General features: G+C 28.3%; 6 protein-coding genes across 17 annotated transcripts; 4 read left to right on the top strand and 2 right to left on the bottom strand.

Moving 5' to 3' along the window:
• The first annotated feature begins 70 nt into the window (after positions 1–70).
• Positions 71–2,499, top strand: LOC124950461 (aldo-keto reductase family 1 member A1-like). Of its 3 annotated transcripts, none has more exons than XM_047497189.1 (7): positions 71–217; positions 582–667; positions 791–955; positions 1,040–1,243; positions 1,329–1,445; positions 1,529–1,923; positions 2,032–2,499. In XM_047497189.1, exons 2-7 carry the CDS (start codon positions 605–607, stop codon positions 2,078–2,080), a joined length of 993 nt encoding a protein of 330 aa, XP_047353145.1. In that variant the 5' UTR covers positions 71–217; positions 582–604; the 3' UTR covers positions 2,081–2,499. The 3 variants fall into 3 exon arrangements, with proteins under 3 accessions (XP_047353145.1, XP_047353147.1, XP_047353146.1); XM_047497191.1 differs by having other exon boundaries at positions 87–212; XM_047497190.1 differs by lacking the exon at positions 71–217 and adding an exon at positions 287–441.
• LOC124950465 (DNA replication licensing factor Mcm5-like) lies at positions 1,992–4,925 on the bottom strand. Of its 6 annotated transcripts, none has more exons than XM_047497203.1 (5): positions 4,548–4,925; positions 3,220–3,268; positions 2,984–3,060; positions 2,623–2,888; positions 1,992–2,439 (listed from the first exon to the last, which is right to left on the bottom strand). In XM_047497203.1, exons 4-5 carry the CDS (start codon positions 2,831–2,833, stop codon positions 2,210–2,212), a joined length of 441 nt encoding a protein of 146 aa, XP_047353159.1. In that variant the 5' UTR covers positions 2,834–2,888; positions 2,984–3,060; positions 3,220–3,268; positions 4,548–4,925; the 3' UTR covers positions 1,992–2,209. The 6 variants fall into 6 exon arrangements, with proteins under 6 accessions (XP_047353159.1, XP_047353160.1, XP_047353161.1 ...); XM_047497204.1 differs by having other exon boundaries at positions 2,998–3,060; XM_047497205.1 differs by lacking the exon at positions 2,984–3,060.
• LOC124950456 (aldo-keto reductase family 1 member A1-like) lies at positions 4,805–9,480 on the top strand. 5 transcript variants are annotated; one of them, XR_007101367.1, is made up of 8 exons: positions 4,805–4,982; positions 5,724–5,809; positions 5,933–6,097; positions 6,181–6,384; positions 6,470–6,586; positions 6,670–7,064; positions 7,173–7,414; positions 9,263–9,480. XR_007101367.1 is itself a non-coding variant. In XM_047497179.1 (7 exons), the coding sequence occupies exons 1-7, from the start codon at positions 5,195–5,197 to the stop codon at positions 7,219–7,221; spliced, it is 1,167 nt and encodes a 388-aa protein (XP_047353135.1). In that variant the 5' UTR covers positions 5,087–5,194; the 3' UTR covers positions 7,222–9,480. The 5 variants fall into 5 exon arrangements, 1 of the variants encoding a protein (XP_047353135.1); XR_007101364.1 differs by lacking the exon at positions 4,805–4,982 and adding an exon at positions 5,087–5,345; XR_007101366.1 differs by lacking the exon at positions 4,805–4,982 and adding an exon at positions 5,552–5,584.
• On the bottom strand, positions 7,133–10,422 carry LOC124950449 (DNA replication licensing factor Mcm5). Its single transcript, XM_047497167.1, has 8 exons — positions 10,175–10,422; positions 9,806–10,061; positions 9,486–9,658; positions 9,064–9,398; positions 8,631–8,977; positions 8,127–8,560; positions 7,768–8,039; positions 7,133–7,580 (listed from the first exon to the last, which is right to left on the bottom strand). Exons 1-8 carry the CDS (start codon positions 10,324–10,326, stop codon positions 7,351–7,353), a joined length of 2,199 nt encoding a protein of 732 aa, XP_047353123.1. The 5' UTR covers positions 10,327–10,422; the 3' UTR covers positions 7,133–7,350.
• A 132-nt stretch (positions 10,423–10,554) lies between these two features.
• On the top strand, positions 10,555–12,285 carry LOC124950455 (replication stress response regulator SDE2). Its single transcript, XM_047497178.1, has 2 exons — positions 10,555–10,749; positions 10,878–12,285. The coding sequence occupies exons 1-2, from the start codon at positions 10,645–10,647 to the stop codon at positions 12,135–12,137; spliced, it is 1,365 nt and encodes a 454-aa protein (XP_047353134.1). The 5' UTR covers positions 10,555–10,644; the 3' UTR covers positions 12,138–12,285.
• Positions 12,286–13,666: 1,381 nt separating this feature from the next.
• LOC124950463 (CLIP domain-containing serine protease HP8-like) lies at positions 13,667–15,436 on the top strand. Its single transcript, XM_047497198.1, has 5 exons — positions 13,667–13,760; positions 13,842–14,091; positions 14,241–14,431; positions 14,514–14,612; positions 14,722–15,436. Exons 1-5 carry the CDS (start codon positions 13,691–13,693, stop codon positions 15,039–15,041), a joined length of 930 nt encoding a protein of 309 aa, XP_047353154.1. The 5' UTR covers positions 13,667–13,690; the 3' UTR covers positions 15,042–15,436.
• Positions 15,437–15,600: the final 164 nt, after the last annotated feature.

The raw sequence follows: 15,600 nt of genomic DNA, 5'->3' as shown, positions 1-15,600 counted from the left end.
TTGAAAAATTTTAAAACAACCAACAGATATATGTAATCTTATCTGTCATTACATAAATATACTTGACTTGAAAATATCTATATTTTATCAATTCTTTTACTATCTGCTTTTTTGTAACAATGTGCTACCTTACAAAAAATCGTATATAAAGCGCAATTTGTTTAAACGTTTCATATTGCTCATAGAAGTGTTTATTTCATCACTAGTCCATAGTACGGTAATTGAATAATTTTCTTTTAATAAATTGCTTTACAAAAGAGAGCGTTTATTGTTACGATAAATGCATTGGCAGACGTTAATTTCAATAACTTTATACTTAAAGCAAACTTCCACTCGATACTTGACATTGAAATACATATATACGTGATACTTTGCAGATACTGCATGCAATCTATATGTTGAGAAAATAAGGAAAAGTCTTCCTTTACCGAAATATCAGTAGTACTTAGAAAACTAATTACATATTTGCTTGATATTAATATCATCAGAAATAAACTATTGAAAACAGCATATCTTGTAGAAAATTAAAACACAACAAACATTCATATAAATTATATAACATGACTAAACATTATTTTCAGATCTCAACTATAGAAGACTAAATATGCATTCCGTAAAATTATCATCTGGTCATGATATGCCTACTGTAGGTTTAGGGACATGGCAGGTGATAAAATAGAAACTTTTCACATAATAAGATTTTTAATAAATAATATAATTATAGGCGATATATTATTATAATTATTTCTCTGTAAATTAAATATATCTTCTCTTTTATTACATTTGCAAGGCTCAACCTGAAGAAATGGAAGCTGTTGTTGCGACTGCTTTGGAGTGTGGTTACAGACATATTGATACTGCATTTAATTATAATAACGAAGAAGCGATTGGAAAAAGCTTAAAAAATTGGTTTGACAAAGGTGGTAAACGTGAAGAACTTTTTGTTACGTCAAAGGTAACAGAAAAAATCAAATATGAAAAGAATAAGAATTTTATATTTTTTAATAAGTATATTTAAAAAGTATATTATTTTTTGTAGTTACCCCCTTATGGTAATCGACCATCAGATGTTGAAAAGTTTCTTAAATTATCATTAGAACGTCTTGGTTTGGATTATTTGGATATGTATTTGATCCATATGCCATTTGCCTTTGTATTAGATAAAAATGAATATGCTCCTGCAGCTTTAGATGATGGTAGTTATATACTTGACCTAGACACGGATCCAGTTTCTGTATGGAAGGTATAATATGCAATTAATATCATGGATATAAGTACTTCTCTTTCCAGTTGCTCCTAATAATATTATAATTATTTAACATTTTTAGGAAATGGAGAAACAAGTAGCAAAAGGACGTGTTAAATCTATAGGTTTAAGTAATTTTAATGAAGCACAAATATTAGAAGTATATAAAAATGCAAAAATAAAACCAGCCAACTTACAGGTATACATGCAGTTGATATCATAAACTTAATGTATAATTTTATAATCAAAAAGAACAGTCAATGTAAATATATTTTTTAATAGGTTGAATTGCATGCATACTTACAACAGAAACCGATAAGAGAATTTTGTCAAAAACACAATATTGTTGTAACAGCTTACAGCTCATTAGCATCACCTGGAGCTAAAGTCGTTATACAAAGAATATATAATTATAGTTCAGAAAAATTCCCCGATCTTCTTGGACATCCTATTATACTTGAAATGGCTAATAAATATAAAAAAACAACAGCACAAGTGTTATTACGACATTTGGTACAACAAGGAATTATAGTTATTCCAAAAAGTTCTTCACAAGATAGAATCAAATCAAATATCAACATTTTTGATTTCGTTTTATCAGAAGAAGATATGAATACTTTAAATGCTTTAGACAAAGGTACAGATGGCCGAATATTCAATTTTCTTTTTTTTAAGGGGTAAGTAATAAAGTTTAACTGTAATAATTTTTCAATATTTCATTATTTAAAATAATTTATGCACAACATATTTTTTTTCATATATCTTCAATCTTATCTTTATTTTAGGGTTGAAAAGCACCCACTTTATCCATTTAAAAATGAATTGACACCATGAGCAAGAGATTTGCTCTTGTTACATAATTTAAAAATACAGAATTATATATAAAAAATAAAGCAGTATATTGTATGGAGAACTGAACAAAATGCACAAAAATAATTATACAATGAAAGCTTTTCTTATATTTTAATATAACCTGTACAACATTTTTCGTTGCATCCGATGTTGAAGCTCTCCACGACGAATCATTGTGTGTATAACTTTGTAAATAGCACGTTCTGGATATTTTTGTTTAAGAAAGTCATTAACAATGTTTTGTTCTGAGACTTGATTTCCAATAGGGAATCTATTTTTTAATTGTTTTTCTATGCGAGACAATATCTCATGATCTTCTTCTGAAGTGAATCCTTCTGCACCTGTAAAATATGATGTATTAATATTAAGGACTCGTATGTTATAAAAATAATTTTCTTGTTTTTAATTAGTAATTACTAGATATTTGTTACACACACACACACACACACACACACACACACACACACACACACACACACACACACACACACACACACACACACACACACACACACACATCTTACCAGCTAATGAACCAGACATAGCAGCATCTAATGTAGAAACTTGAAATAGTCTGAGAGCTTCATTAACATGAATTTCAGTAGCGAAAGATTGAAGTTGCATTTTTGCCAAAGCTTCAGAAATTCTTATAACAGCTTCTAATTGACGGACAGTGATGGGTATGGATAATCGTTTTTCACTTCCTTTTTCATGCTCTCTCGTACTAGCACGCATTCTTACATAATGATTCTTCAGTTTTTTTCTTGCTATTTGTTAAGGAGGAAGATCACTGAAAATTTGAAAAGGATTTTTTTTTAGTACTTGAAAGTATGTATTTTTAAAAGTATGTAGGTAATATTTTAAGTTAAAATTCTGAAAGCTGACTGAGTTACAGTTACTTCAGTGAGAGCAGGTAGCGCAACGTTCCCGCCAGACGCCCCGCTGAGACTCTTAGGTCCTTGCTAATTCACAATAGATGATACATTCATTATATGCGTATTTCACAATAGATGATACATTATATTATAATTATTCTTTAATCTATTGTAAAATATCTTTTATTAGAAATTTCTGGTTTTTCTCTACTTTACAATATATTGACTCTGTATAAAATTCTAGACCTTGGTCCTTGTACAGTTGTCCTTCAAGTTGCTTCTTGTATATACGATTCTGCACCGTTAATTATTAATGTTGAAAAAGTAATTAGAGGCATTAGAATAAGAGCTACACGAAACGGAAAAAAATTTAATCAACTTCGTAATAAATTTGAGATTGAAAATGGTTAAAGTTCCAAACGGCGTATAAATGTTTTGAAAAGAAAAATATCAAATGGTACTGATTGACGTTAATTTAAATACAAATTATAAAATTTTGAACTTCTTTTCTATTTTTACTGTATTTCGTGATTATAAAAATTGTGGCGGTAATATAAATTTTACTGAACGTAGTGTTTGAGAATTAGGTTTTAAACTTGCGATGAATTGCGAAAAATGTGATCCTGTGTCGATTGATTTATGCCCCCTTATAAACAATACATATGAAAATTAGCCATAAAACTCATTTGTGTTGGGCTATGTGGTACAGAAAAATTTTGTACGTTCATGGATTTACCGCGACCAAAATTTCATAGTTTTTATGATTGTATGTGAAACAGATCAAGAATGCAGTAAAAACTGTTAATGATATTGTTCTCATCAAGGCTGCAAAAGAAGAAGTAGAAGAAAATTATAAAATTTTGTCAACATCAAATGATGTTTCTCGAATCACAATGTAGGGGAATGGAAGCTGAAAAAAGAAAGAATTCAAATTCTTATTGGCATTTTGTCCCTAATTGGTTTTCATACTGGCAAAATTGTAGGTGTCATTATGAAGTGTAGCTTTTATAGATCCTGCGCACAAATGAATTATATGAAAGATATATGAATATATGAATTATATGAATACGATGAATAACTGCAGACGCATTCAAAAGTATGTTTAATTAACCATGAAAATTCATCAGATAAAATAGAGTTCGATGGGATGAAAGAAATGTTTTTAATATCAGAATCACTGCATAAAATAAAATATGTAAATTATATTGATGATGGCGATACTAAAACATATAAAAGTATTTACGATGCAAAGCCTTATGGGGATATCCCGTTTGCAAATAAAAGAATGCATCAAAGAATGTGTAAAAAAAAATGGGTAATCGACTCAAGGCTTTCAAGAGAAATAATAATAGCTTGGGGGAGAAAAGCCGATTAAAGGGTAAAGTAATTACTAAACTGATCAATTATATTGGATTAGCAATACGATATAACTCCAACGATATTGATGACATGTATAATGGGATTTGGTAAATTTTTTGCCATAAAACGTCATTATTAAAACATTCACGACATTTTCTCTGCCCTGAAGATGCTGACTCCTGGTGTAAATTTCAACATACTGTATCAACTAATACCTTGGAATCGTTTATCGATAAACCACCACTTCCCGAAGATGTTGCTATAAATTTATTTCCGATATACGAAGATCTTTTGGATCCAAAATTATTGCAAAGATATGCTGGGGGATTCATCCGAAATAATAATGAATGTTTCAATTCATTAATGTGGCAAATATCACCGAAATCAAATTTCAATGATTCCATTATTGTTTAAATAGCTTTGTTTACAATAGCATTTAACGAAGGTGCACAGGCTATACTAATAATTCTGGAGTTAATGAATATTAAAGTTGGACCGACATTCCAATTATGCTTTTTAAATGTTTACAAAAATATGAAACGGCCTTTTCACTTCAAACTATTACAATGGAGTGAAATTGTCTTTTATCGAATATAATTACGTACAGCTAATATTGCCATCTATATTTCCGCGGGAGAGACTTCAATTACGTATGTGTAATATTATCAAGGCTATAGAATATATTTTTTAATTTAGAAATTGTATTAAACAAATATTTAACTCCCTCTACTACTCTCTCTCTCCCTTTTTCTCTTCATTGTAATCTGTCGTTGAAGAATTATAAACAATCTATAGACATCTAACTATTTTGTAATTTTATCTGTAATTTAGCAGTTTGTTTATTAATTGTTTTTTCGTAACAATGAATTACAGATATTCAATTTTATGCTTTCAAACTTTCTACGTAAACAAATTTGTTAACACATGTCGTTTAAAAATCTTATATAAAGTGCAATTTGTTAAAACGTTTCGTATTGGTCCTAGAAACCATTTCAGCTCTAATTTATCGTACGGTAATTGAATAATTTTCTTTTAATAAAGTGCCTTGCAAAACAGAGCGTTTATTGTCGCGAAAAATGCATTTGCCAGACGTTAATTTCAATAGTTTCATGCGCAAGGCAAGCTGCAAATCGATATTTATACATTGAACTACATATATACATGATACTTTGCACATACTGCTTGCAATCTATATGTTGAGAAAAGAGGGCCAGGTCTAACTTTAGCAACAGTCTCTAGCGAAATATCAGTAGTACTTAGAAAACTAATTGCGTATTTGCTTGATATTAATATCATCAAAAATTATCTATTGAAAACAGCATATCCTGTAGAAAACTAAAGCATTACACACGTTCCTATGCATTGTATAACAAAATAAACATTATTTTCAGATCTCAACTATAGAAGACTAAATATGCATTCTGTAAAACTATCATCTGGTCATGATATGCCTGGTGTAGGTTTAGGGACATGGCAGGTGATAAAATAGACTCTTTTCACATAATAAGATTTTTAATAAGTAATATAATAATAGAAGATATATTATTATAATTATTTATTTACAAATTAAATATATCTTCTCTTTTATTACATTTGCAAGGCTAAACCTGAAGAAATTGAAGCTGCTGTTGCGACTGCTTTGGAGTGTGGTTACCGACATATTGATACTGCATTTAATTATAATAACGAAGAAGCGATTGGAAAAAGCTTAAAAAATTGGTTTGACAAAGGTGGTAAACGTGAAGAACTTTTTGTTACGTCAAAGGTAATAGGAAAAATCAAATATGAAAAGAATAAGAATTTTATATTTTTTAATAAGTATATCAAAAAACGTATTATTTTTTGTAGTTACCTCATTATGGAAATCGACCATCAGATGTTGAAAAGTTTCTTAAATTATCATTAGAACGTCTTGGTTTGGATTATTTGGATATGTATTTGATCCACATGCCATTTGCCTTTGTATTAGATAAAAATGCATATGCTCCTGCAGCTTTAGATGATGGTAGTTATATACTTGACCTAAACACGGATCCAGTTTCTGTATGGAAGGTATAACATGCAATTAATATCGTGGATATAAGTACTTCTCTTTCCAGTTGCTCCTAATAATATTATAATTATTTAACATTTTTAGGAAATGGAGAAACAAGTAGCAAAAGGACGTGTTAAATCTATAGGTTTAAGTAATTTTAATGAAGCACAAATATTAGAAGTATATAAAAATGCACAAATAAAACCAGCCAACTTGCAGGTATACATGCTGTTGATATCATAAACTTATTGTATAATTTTATGATCAAAAAGAACAGTCAATGTAAATATATTTTTTAATAGGTTGAATTGCATGCATACCTACAACAGAAACCGATAAGAGAATTTTGTCAAAAGCACAATATTATAGTAACAGCTTATAGCCCATTAGCGTCACCTGGAGCTAAATTCCATTTTCAAACAAAATATAATTATAGTTCAGAAAAATTCCCCGATCTTCTTGGACATCCTATTGTACTTGAAATGGCTAATAAATATAAAAAAACAACAGCACAAGTGTTATTACGACATTTGGTACAACAAGGAATTATAGTTATTCCAAAAAGTTCTTCACAAGATAGAATCAAATCAAATATCAATATTTTTGATTTCGTTTTATCAGAAGAAGATATGAATACTTTAAATGCTTTAGACAAAGGTACAGATGGCCGAATATTCAATTTTCTTTTTTTTAAGGGGTAAGTAATAAAGTTTAACTGTAATAATTTTTCAATATTTCATTATTTAAAATAATTTATGCACAACATATTTTTTTTCATATATCTTCAATCTTATCTTTATTTTAGGGTTGAAAAGCACCCACTTTATCCATTTAAAAATGAATTGACACCATGAGCAAGAGATTTGCTCTTGTTACATAATTTAAAAATACAGAATTATATATAAAAAATAAAGCAGTATATTGTATGGAGAACTGAACAAAATGCACAAAAATAATTATACAATGAAAGCTTTTCTTATATTTTAATATAACCTGTACAACATTTTTCGTTGCATCCGATGTTGAAGCTCTCCACGACGAATCATTGTGTGTATAACTTTGTAAATAGCACGTTCTGGATATTTTTGTTTAAGAAAGTCATTAACAATGTTTTGTTCTGAGACTTGATTTCCAATAGGGAATCTATTTTTTAATTGTTTTTCTATGCGAGACAATATCTCATGATCTTCTTCTGAAGTGAATCCTTCTGCACCTGTAAAATATGATGTATTAATATTAAGGACTCGTATGTTATAAAAATAATTTTCTTGTTTTTAATTAGTAATTACTAGATATTTGTTACACACACACACACACACACACACACACACACACACACACACACACACACACACACACACACACACACACACACACACACACACACACACACATCTTACCAGCTAATGAACCAGACATAGCAGCATCTAATGTAGAAACTTGAAATAGTCTGAGAGCTTCATTAACATGAATTTCAGTAGCGAAAGATTGAAGTTGCATTTTTGCCAAAGCTTCAGAAATTCTTATAACAGCTTCTAATTGACGGACAGTGATGGGTATGGATAATCGTTTTTCACTTCCTTTTTCATGCTCTCTCGTACTAGCACGCATTCTTACATAATGATTCTTCAGTTTTTCACCTGCTTCTTTATTAAGTCTTGGACCAGATTTTCTATAGAAATTGCATAATTACGTTGATCACATAACGTGGATTATGATGTTTATAGAATACAAAAAGTAATAAGAAAATTAATCTTACAATCTACAATAATGTATATATCTTTTGAGTATATGTAATGGAAGTTCTCCTTCTATCAGTTGCTCAGTTAATTGACCAGCATTACTATGTATATTTAAAACGTGCTTTGCTAATGTAATATCTCTGTTTTCTTCATGTTCATCTTTAACAATGAATATCATATCAAAACGAGAAAGAATAGTTGGCATAAAATCTATATTTTCTTCGCCTTTTATATCATCCCATCGTCCAAAAATAGAATTTGCAGCTGCTAGTACAGAACATCTTGTATTTAAAGTTGTTGTTATGCCTGCTTTTGCAATTGATATGGTTTGCTGTTCCATAGCTTCATGAATCGCAACTCGATCATCTTCTTTCATTTTGTCAAATTCATCTATGCAAACAACCCCACCGTCTGCTAATACCATTGCACCACCTTCCATTACAAAGTTTCTCTACAAATGAACAAAGTATTTATAAAAGAAGACAAAAGAAATGTATTAGTAGTATATTATTATTACTTACCGTAACAGAATCTCTAGATACAGACGCCGTAAGACCTGCAGCTGAGCTTCCTTTGCCGGATGTATACACACCAATTGGTGCAACTGTCTCTACAAATTTTAATAATTGTGATTTAGCAGTACCTGGATCACCTAACATTAAAACATTAATGTCTCCTCTCCGACATAAACCATCGGGCATTCTTTTTCTAGAACCACCAAATAATAAACATGCAATTGCTTTCTTAATGTCCATTGCACCAAAAATACTGGGTGCAATACTCTTTGCAATTCTTTCATATAAATTTGAATCAGCTGCTAAATGTCTGAATAAATCTTCTTCCTCTGATGTAATGCATGTTTGTACACCTAAAAGCCATGAATTAATATTATTTTGTAAGAAAAGTGTTTTAAATCATGTAAATTAAGATTTTTATAGTAATAACAGATTTTACCACTTCCTGTGTTTTCTCCATCAACAAAAATACCCACAACTCTTATATAAGGTGCTCGCACACCAACTAAAGCTTTATCTTTTCTGTTTCCTCTATCGCCTGTTTTGGAAACTTTTTTAATGGAATATATACCAAGAATAAGAACTCTATTTCCAGGTACAACTCTATCACATAAGTAACGATCACAATATAATTGCAGATGTCTTGGCATTTCACCCTGTGGAATATGTTCTGGTAGTTCTTGTAATTTTAAAACTTGGAAATCAACACATTTACATTTATCTGGCATTATAAAAAATGGATCCAACGGACATTTTGGTCTACCAGCCTGTTCTCTAAAAAATAATGTTTATGTTATTTGAGGTTATTTTCTATTGAAATAAAAATAGGAGAGATAATATTTTGTGTTGTAGAATACATACGTAGTGCATTTTCTTGGTAGAGCATACCCTTCTAATCCTGGTTTAATAGCAATGTTAGTTTGCACAACTCTACATGAACGACATTGTATTGCAATTTTTGTTGCTTTAGATCTAATTCCAGAAGCAGAAACAACAATACCAGGAATTTTTATAAGTTTTGATACAATGTCTGGCTATAGATATAAAATATTTTATATGAAAAATCAAGAAAATATATTTACTTTTTCATGTTAGAAATAATAAAAATAATAAAAATAATAAAAATAATAAAAATAATACAAAATAATAGTCTACAGTTTATTCTACAGATAACTAATTACCTTCATGCCTCTTAAAGAACTTGGATGTGCATCAGACGATAAAAGTATTTGTATGTCTTCAACTTTTTCTTCTCCTTCAGGACGAGGAGCTGTAAGTTCATCAGCAACATCTTGTGCTGCTTCTTCAAGGATTGATAGATATTCCGTTGGAAGTTTATGAACTTTTTCGGCAAGAGACTCATCAAAAGCAGCCAAATCTTCTAAATTAATCTCAAGGTAATATTGACCAAGATTATAATTTCTTTTGAGAGTATCTCTGATATCAAAATTAAGAATAAATTATAGATGTATATACACATTGATTTAATATTTTATAAATTATTAAAAATGAAAGTAATTATTCATAAAATAATCATATAAATTATGTACCTATATTTGTAATTAAAATTGCCTTCATGAAATTGTCTGATAAATTCTTTGAATTTCTTTTTAGAAGCTTGTAAATTACTTTGAGATTCAGAAGCTTCATCTACAGAAAAATTATCAGAAAAGAATATACCTGGATTGTCAAACCCTTCCATATTAAATACTTAACACCGTTTATGGTTACAGTAAAATATTACAGCCATTCGCTGCTATAAATTTGGCGGGAAATAGTCAAATTCTTTTCCAAAGCGCGGTATAGCATTATGTTAGAAAATTTATATAGAGAATACTTTTCAAGTATTAGTTATTTTAAAGTAGTATTTCATTGGTCGAATTTCAAAATTTTAATTTTATTCTGCAAAGATAGATGGCGCAGTGATACAATATTATTATTTCTACCAACATATTGTGATCTATTACAAGAATTGTGTGTTATTTCTTTATAGATCTTTGAAAATAAATAAAGTATAAATATGATAAATGTACAAATTTGTACTGGGAAAACTACAAAACACATATTTATTAGTGATGAATTGCTTTCAGTCGATAAAATATGGGAGCGGTTTGAAGAAATAATTGTAAGTAAAGAATACAAAATCTAACCTTGTAATTGAGTGTATCGTCATTCTTGAAACTTATATCCCAGAGATAACTTATAAGTAAATTATTAGTATTAATCTATGTATAATACTTTATTTTTATATAGGGTGTATCAAGAGAGAATTTTTATATAGTTCATAATGGCCGCACTATTAATGAAAGTAATATGTTCTTGCATGGTTGCGCAACTATTATTCCAAAATTATTGGGTGGAAAAGGTGGGTTTGGCTCTATGTTACGGGCCATAGGTGCTCAAATTGAAAAAACTACAAATCGCGAGGCTTGCAGAGATTTGAGCGGACGCAGATTAAGAGATATAAATGAAGAAAAAAGACTTAAAGCTTGGATTGAAAAGCAAGCAAAACGTAAAGAGGAAGCAGCAGAACGTAAAAAGAAAAAGTTAGAAAGACTTTGTGCAGAACCAAAGCATGAGTTTAAAGATCAAAATTATGAAAAAGAGAGATCAATTTTGACAGAAAAAATTGGAGATGCGGTAGAAGAAGGATTTAAAGTTGCTATTGCTGGAAGTTCAAGTATTAAAAGAAAATGTGAAGAAGAAGTTAAAAGTAATAAGAAGAAAACAATTCTGGATTTAGATATTGATTCTGATGAGCTTGATACTTCAGATGATAGTGATATAGAAAATAGTGAGCCAGTAAAATTTAATAAATTCGAGCAACAAATATCTAATGATAGTGAGCGTTCTAGTGATGAAACTGAAAGAGATAATGATAAATTATATGAAACAAAAGCTGTAAATTCAATTAATTCTGAAAATGTGAATGCATGTACAGACATTTCAGTTGAAAATAGTGAAGAACAAATAGTAAATTCTAAAAATGAAAAAATAGATAAAAAAAATGAAGTTGCTGATGACATTTCAATTGAAAGTAATGAAGAAAAAATAGTAGATTCTAAAAATGAAAAAGTAGATAAAGAAAATGAAGTTTCCAATGACATTTCACTGGGAAGTAGTGAAGAAAAAATAGATTCTAAAAATGAAAAAGTAGATAAAAAGAATGAAGTTTTGAATGACATTTCAGTTGAAAATAGTGAAAAAAAAATAGTAGATTCTAAAAATGAAAAAGTAGAAAAAAAAAATGAAGTTGTTGATGACATTTCAATTGAAAGTAATGAAGAAAAAATAGATTTTAAAAAGGAAAAAATAGATAAAGAGAATGAAGTTTCTAATGACATTTCATTTGAAAAAAGTGAAGAAAAAATAGTAGATTCTAAAAATGAAAAAGTAGATAAAAAGAATGAAGTTGCTAATGAAGTTTTGGTAATAAATAATCAAGTAGAAAATGTTGAAAAAAATGAAGTTGCAACTTCCACTGACATTACAGCAGTAAAATCTAAATTCTAAAAACTTACTGGAATAGCAGACTAAATAAAATTTTATTTTCTCTTATTTATTTATTGATAGTTAATGTCATATTTTTACATTTGTTTATTCATTGTAATTCAATCCATTATTTTATATATCAGAAATTTATGCTAAATTTATAAGTATACTGTTTAATTATCATATAATTTGAAATAAATATTTTTTATAATACTAATAAATAAATATATATATATACATACAACATATATATAGTAAATATATATAGTAAATTTTGTTTATGATTTTAGACGTAGAATAATTACAGATTGTAAGATAATTGAATTAATATAAGTTATAAACTAGTTATACAAAGCGTATCAATAAAATTATAATTACAACGAAAAATTGGTGAAAGTTTTGAAGTATATAGTTCTCTAGTAAGCTGTGTACCAATTGCAAATAATGTTATTGATACTACCACGGATCTCAAAAAATCATCTGCAAGAATACTTTTACTTGTACTGTGATATAAGTCTAATATATATTTGGCACCAATGAGGATGAAATTATCATTTCTTAGATATCCTTCTTGACTTTTGTCTAAGTATTAAATTAGAAAAATATTCAATAAATGAGTAAAACATTAGTTTTTCAATAATGAAAGAAATTTTTCTCACCTTTAGGAAAAAATTTTTGACATTTATGAACATAGGGGCAACAACAAATTTTTCGATGAGAAGTCTACAAATTATTTATAATTAATTATTTAATTTAGACAAAATTTATATGTATATATTTTCTTATATTAAAAATAAATATTTACCATAGTTATGTTTAAAAGATTTACATAAATTTTTCGCAATAATTTCTATATTTATCTAATTTGAAATTTCTTTGATGCAGATCGAATAGATCAAGATAAAAACATTAATCGCCAGGAGGACGAATACATCAAGATTTCGTCCTCCAAGATCATTTTCATAATTTATTAAAAAAAACTGTTTTCCATTTTCAAATAAATAAAGTGTGTTGACGCTCGCCAAGAAAAACATATTTGAAGATTTTCATTTGTTTAATATTTAATGTAAGATATGCTTATTAACACATTGTGTGTGATTCATGAGATATCTCGTATATAACAAACCAAAACTTTGTAGCCAGGTTACGAGATATCTTTTTTTAATGTTTTTTCATAGAATATATATTATAAAGTAATATTAGATATTAGTATAATGATTTTTAAAATTTATAAATAAAAGGTCTTAAATACGAAGCATAATGGTAATTTATAGGTAAAATAATTGACGTATAATTGCAACATTCGTTTATTAGCCCGATAAGTTGAAATTTAAACAGAAGTCGAATCACCGCTATTCGTACTTAATTTTCTTTTAAACGATTGATTGCTTTTAGAATTGAGGTATCGTTCTTCGAGAATTTTTCCACGTACTCTATTAGATCATTTTAAGGTAAGAATGATTAAAATTTTTTTTGTTTTAATTTTATCAATCGATTATTTATTTAAAAGACGCACAAAATTACATTAATTAGAGAGAATAAATAATTGATGAATATTCTGATTGTTTTAGACAATGTTTTTTTATTGGCTATATATTTTTATTTTGGGTAATTTTTCCGTTCATTTGATCGTGTCATCAGATGGTATGAAAATTGTAATTAATTATAATATTAAATAAATATAATACATATGCAAATACACGATTATTAAATTCTCATTAACAGTTAACGTAATGCATCACTCGAATTGGTTACTCTTAGACCATGATAAATGTGGCAATTCCAATACCGATCGTATTATAGGTGGTAAAAATGCTAATATGGGTGCGTATCCGTGGATTGCTAGAATAGGATACATCATAGTTAAATCTAATCCAATAAATTTTAAGGGATTGGATTTTATATGCGGTGGTACTTTAATTAATAAATACAATGTAGTAACAGCTGCACATTGCGTGACAAACTTACCAAAATGGTAAATGATTTTTTATTAATATTTTAATTATCACTAATAATAATTTTCATGATATTTACATGGATCGATTTAAATTGGTCATTCTATATGTACTTTTCGTTGGTATGATTTCATGTTGTCAATTTTGTTTATTTCAACGATTTAAAAAGGCTTAAAATCACCGATGTTCGATTAGGAGAATATAACACGATGACAGATCCCGATTGTGAAAAAGGATACTGTGCCGAACCAGTTCAAGATATTAAAATAAAATCCATCAATGTTCATAAAGATTACAATCATCCGAGGTTTAGAAATGACATTGCTATAATACGTTTGGATAAGCCCGCTATTTATAATGGCAAGTAGAAAGACATTTGATTAAATTAATTCACCGTTGATATCCAAGTTTATCTTATGATATAATATTATTATTTGTATAGAATTTGTAATACCTATTTGCATGCCGCATGGTGATTTGCTTAAAAAGGATTATACCGGTGAAATGGTGGAAGTTGCTGGCTGGGGAATATACGACATAGGTAAAAATCTTTTTCCTTTTAAGAGAGTGAGATTATTCTTTTCTTTTTTATAAATATTTTTTCTTTTTTCTTTTTTCTTTTTTATACATTAATTTTAAATTTATAACAGAAACTTCTAAATCAAGCAAATTGCTTCAAACGATTACAATGCCGATCCAAGAAACGAGAAAATGTAGGGAAATTTTTAAAACGCGTGCTACAATAAGCGATCAACAAATATGCGTTGGAGGTGTTATCGGTATAGATTCCTGTCGTGGAGATAGCGGTGGACCTCTAATGAAAGTGGAAACTATTGATGAATTACCAAAATATTACATCATCGGAATCGTTTCTTTCGGTGTAGAAGATTGTGGTGCCACAACAAGTCCTGGTGTTTACACCAAAATATCTCATTACATCATTTGGATACTTGATAATATTAATTCATAAAATATCCATCGAATAATATATACATATTTAAATATATTGTTAATATTATAATAGAATGAATTATTATTAATATTATATAATAGAATGAAATAACGGGTTCTTAGGAAAGTCTTAACTTATTGTATTTATTGTGAATGTTACATTGAAATACCTAGTAATTTTATACGTAGGTAATTTACCTTGAAAAAGAGTCCATGCCCATTCATTTGAATTCTGCTTAAAATTACCAGGAAGAATATCACAGGGGAATTCAATGTACTCCTATCTAGAATAAGTACGTATATGTATGTATTTATGTTTGATAGTGATGATCTATAAAATCGTAAAAATATTGTTTTAAAAAATTAATATATAATAATAATAGAATGTAATTATTATAAACAATATTGCTTTGTAGAAAAATGAGAACAAAAATTTATATTTATTTCGATAATTAATGAAGCTAAAGAAAACAGAAATACTTCGTTTCATTTCATTTAATTGCAACTTTGATAAATTTTATTACCGAGATATTTATATTTTTTTTATTCGCATAAGATGTTGGAAGAGATAAGTTAAA

This window comes from Vespa velutina, chromosome 7, assembly GCF_912470025.1.
Source record: "Vespa velutina chromosome 7, iVesVel2.1, whole genome shotgun sequence".
NCBI lineage: Eukaryota > Metazoa > Arthropoda > Insecta > Hymenoptera > Vespidae > Vespa > Vespa velutina.
The sequence above is the reverse complement of the archived record's forward strand: the minus strand, read 5'-3'. Positions and strand labels throughout refer to the sequence as shown.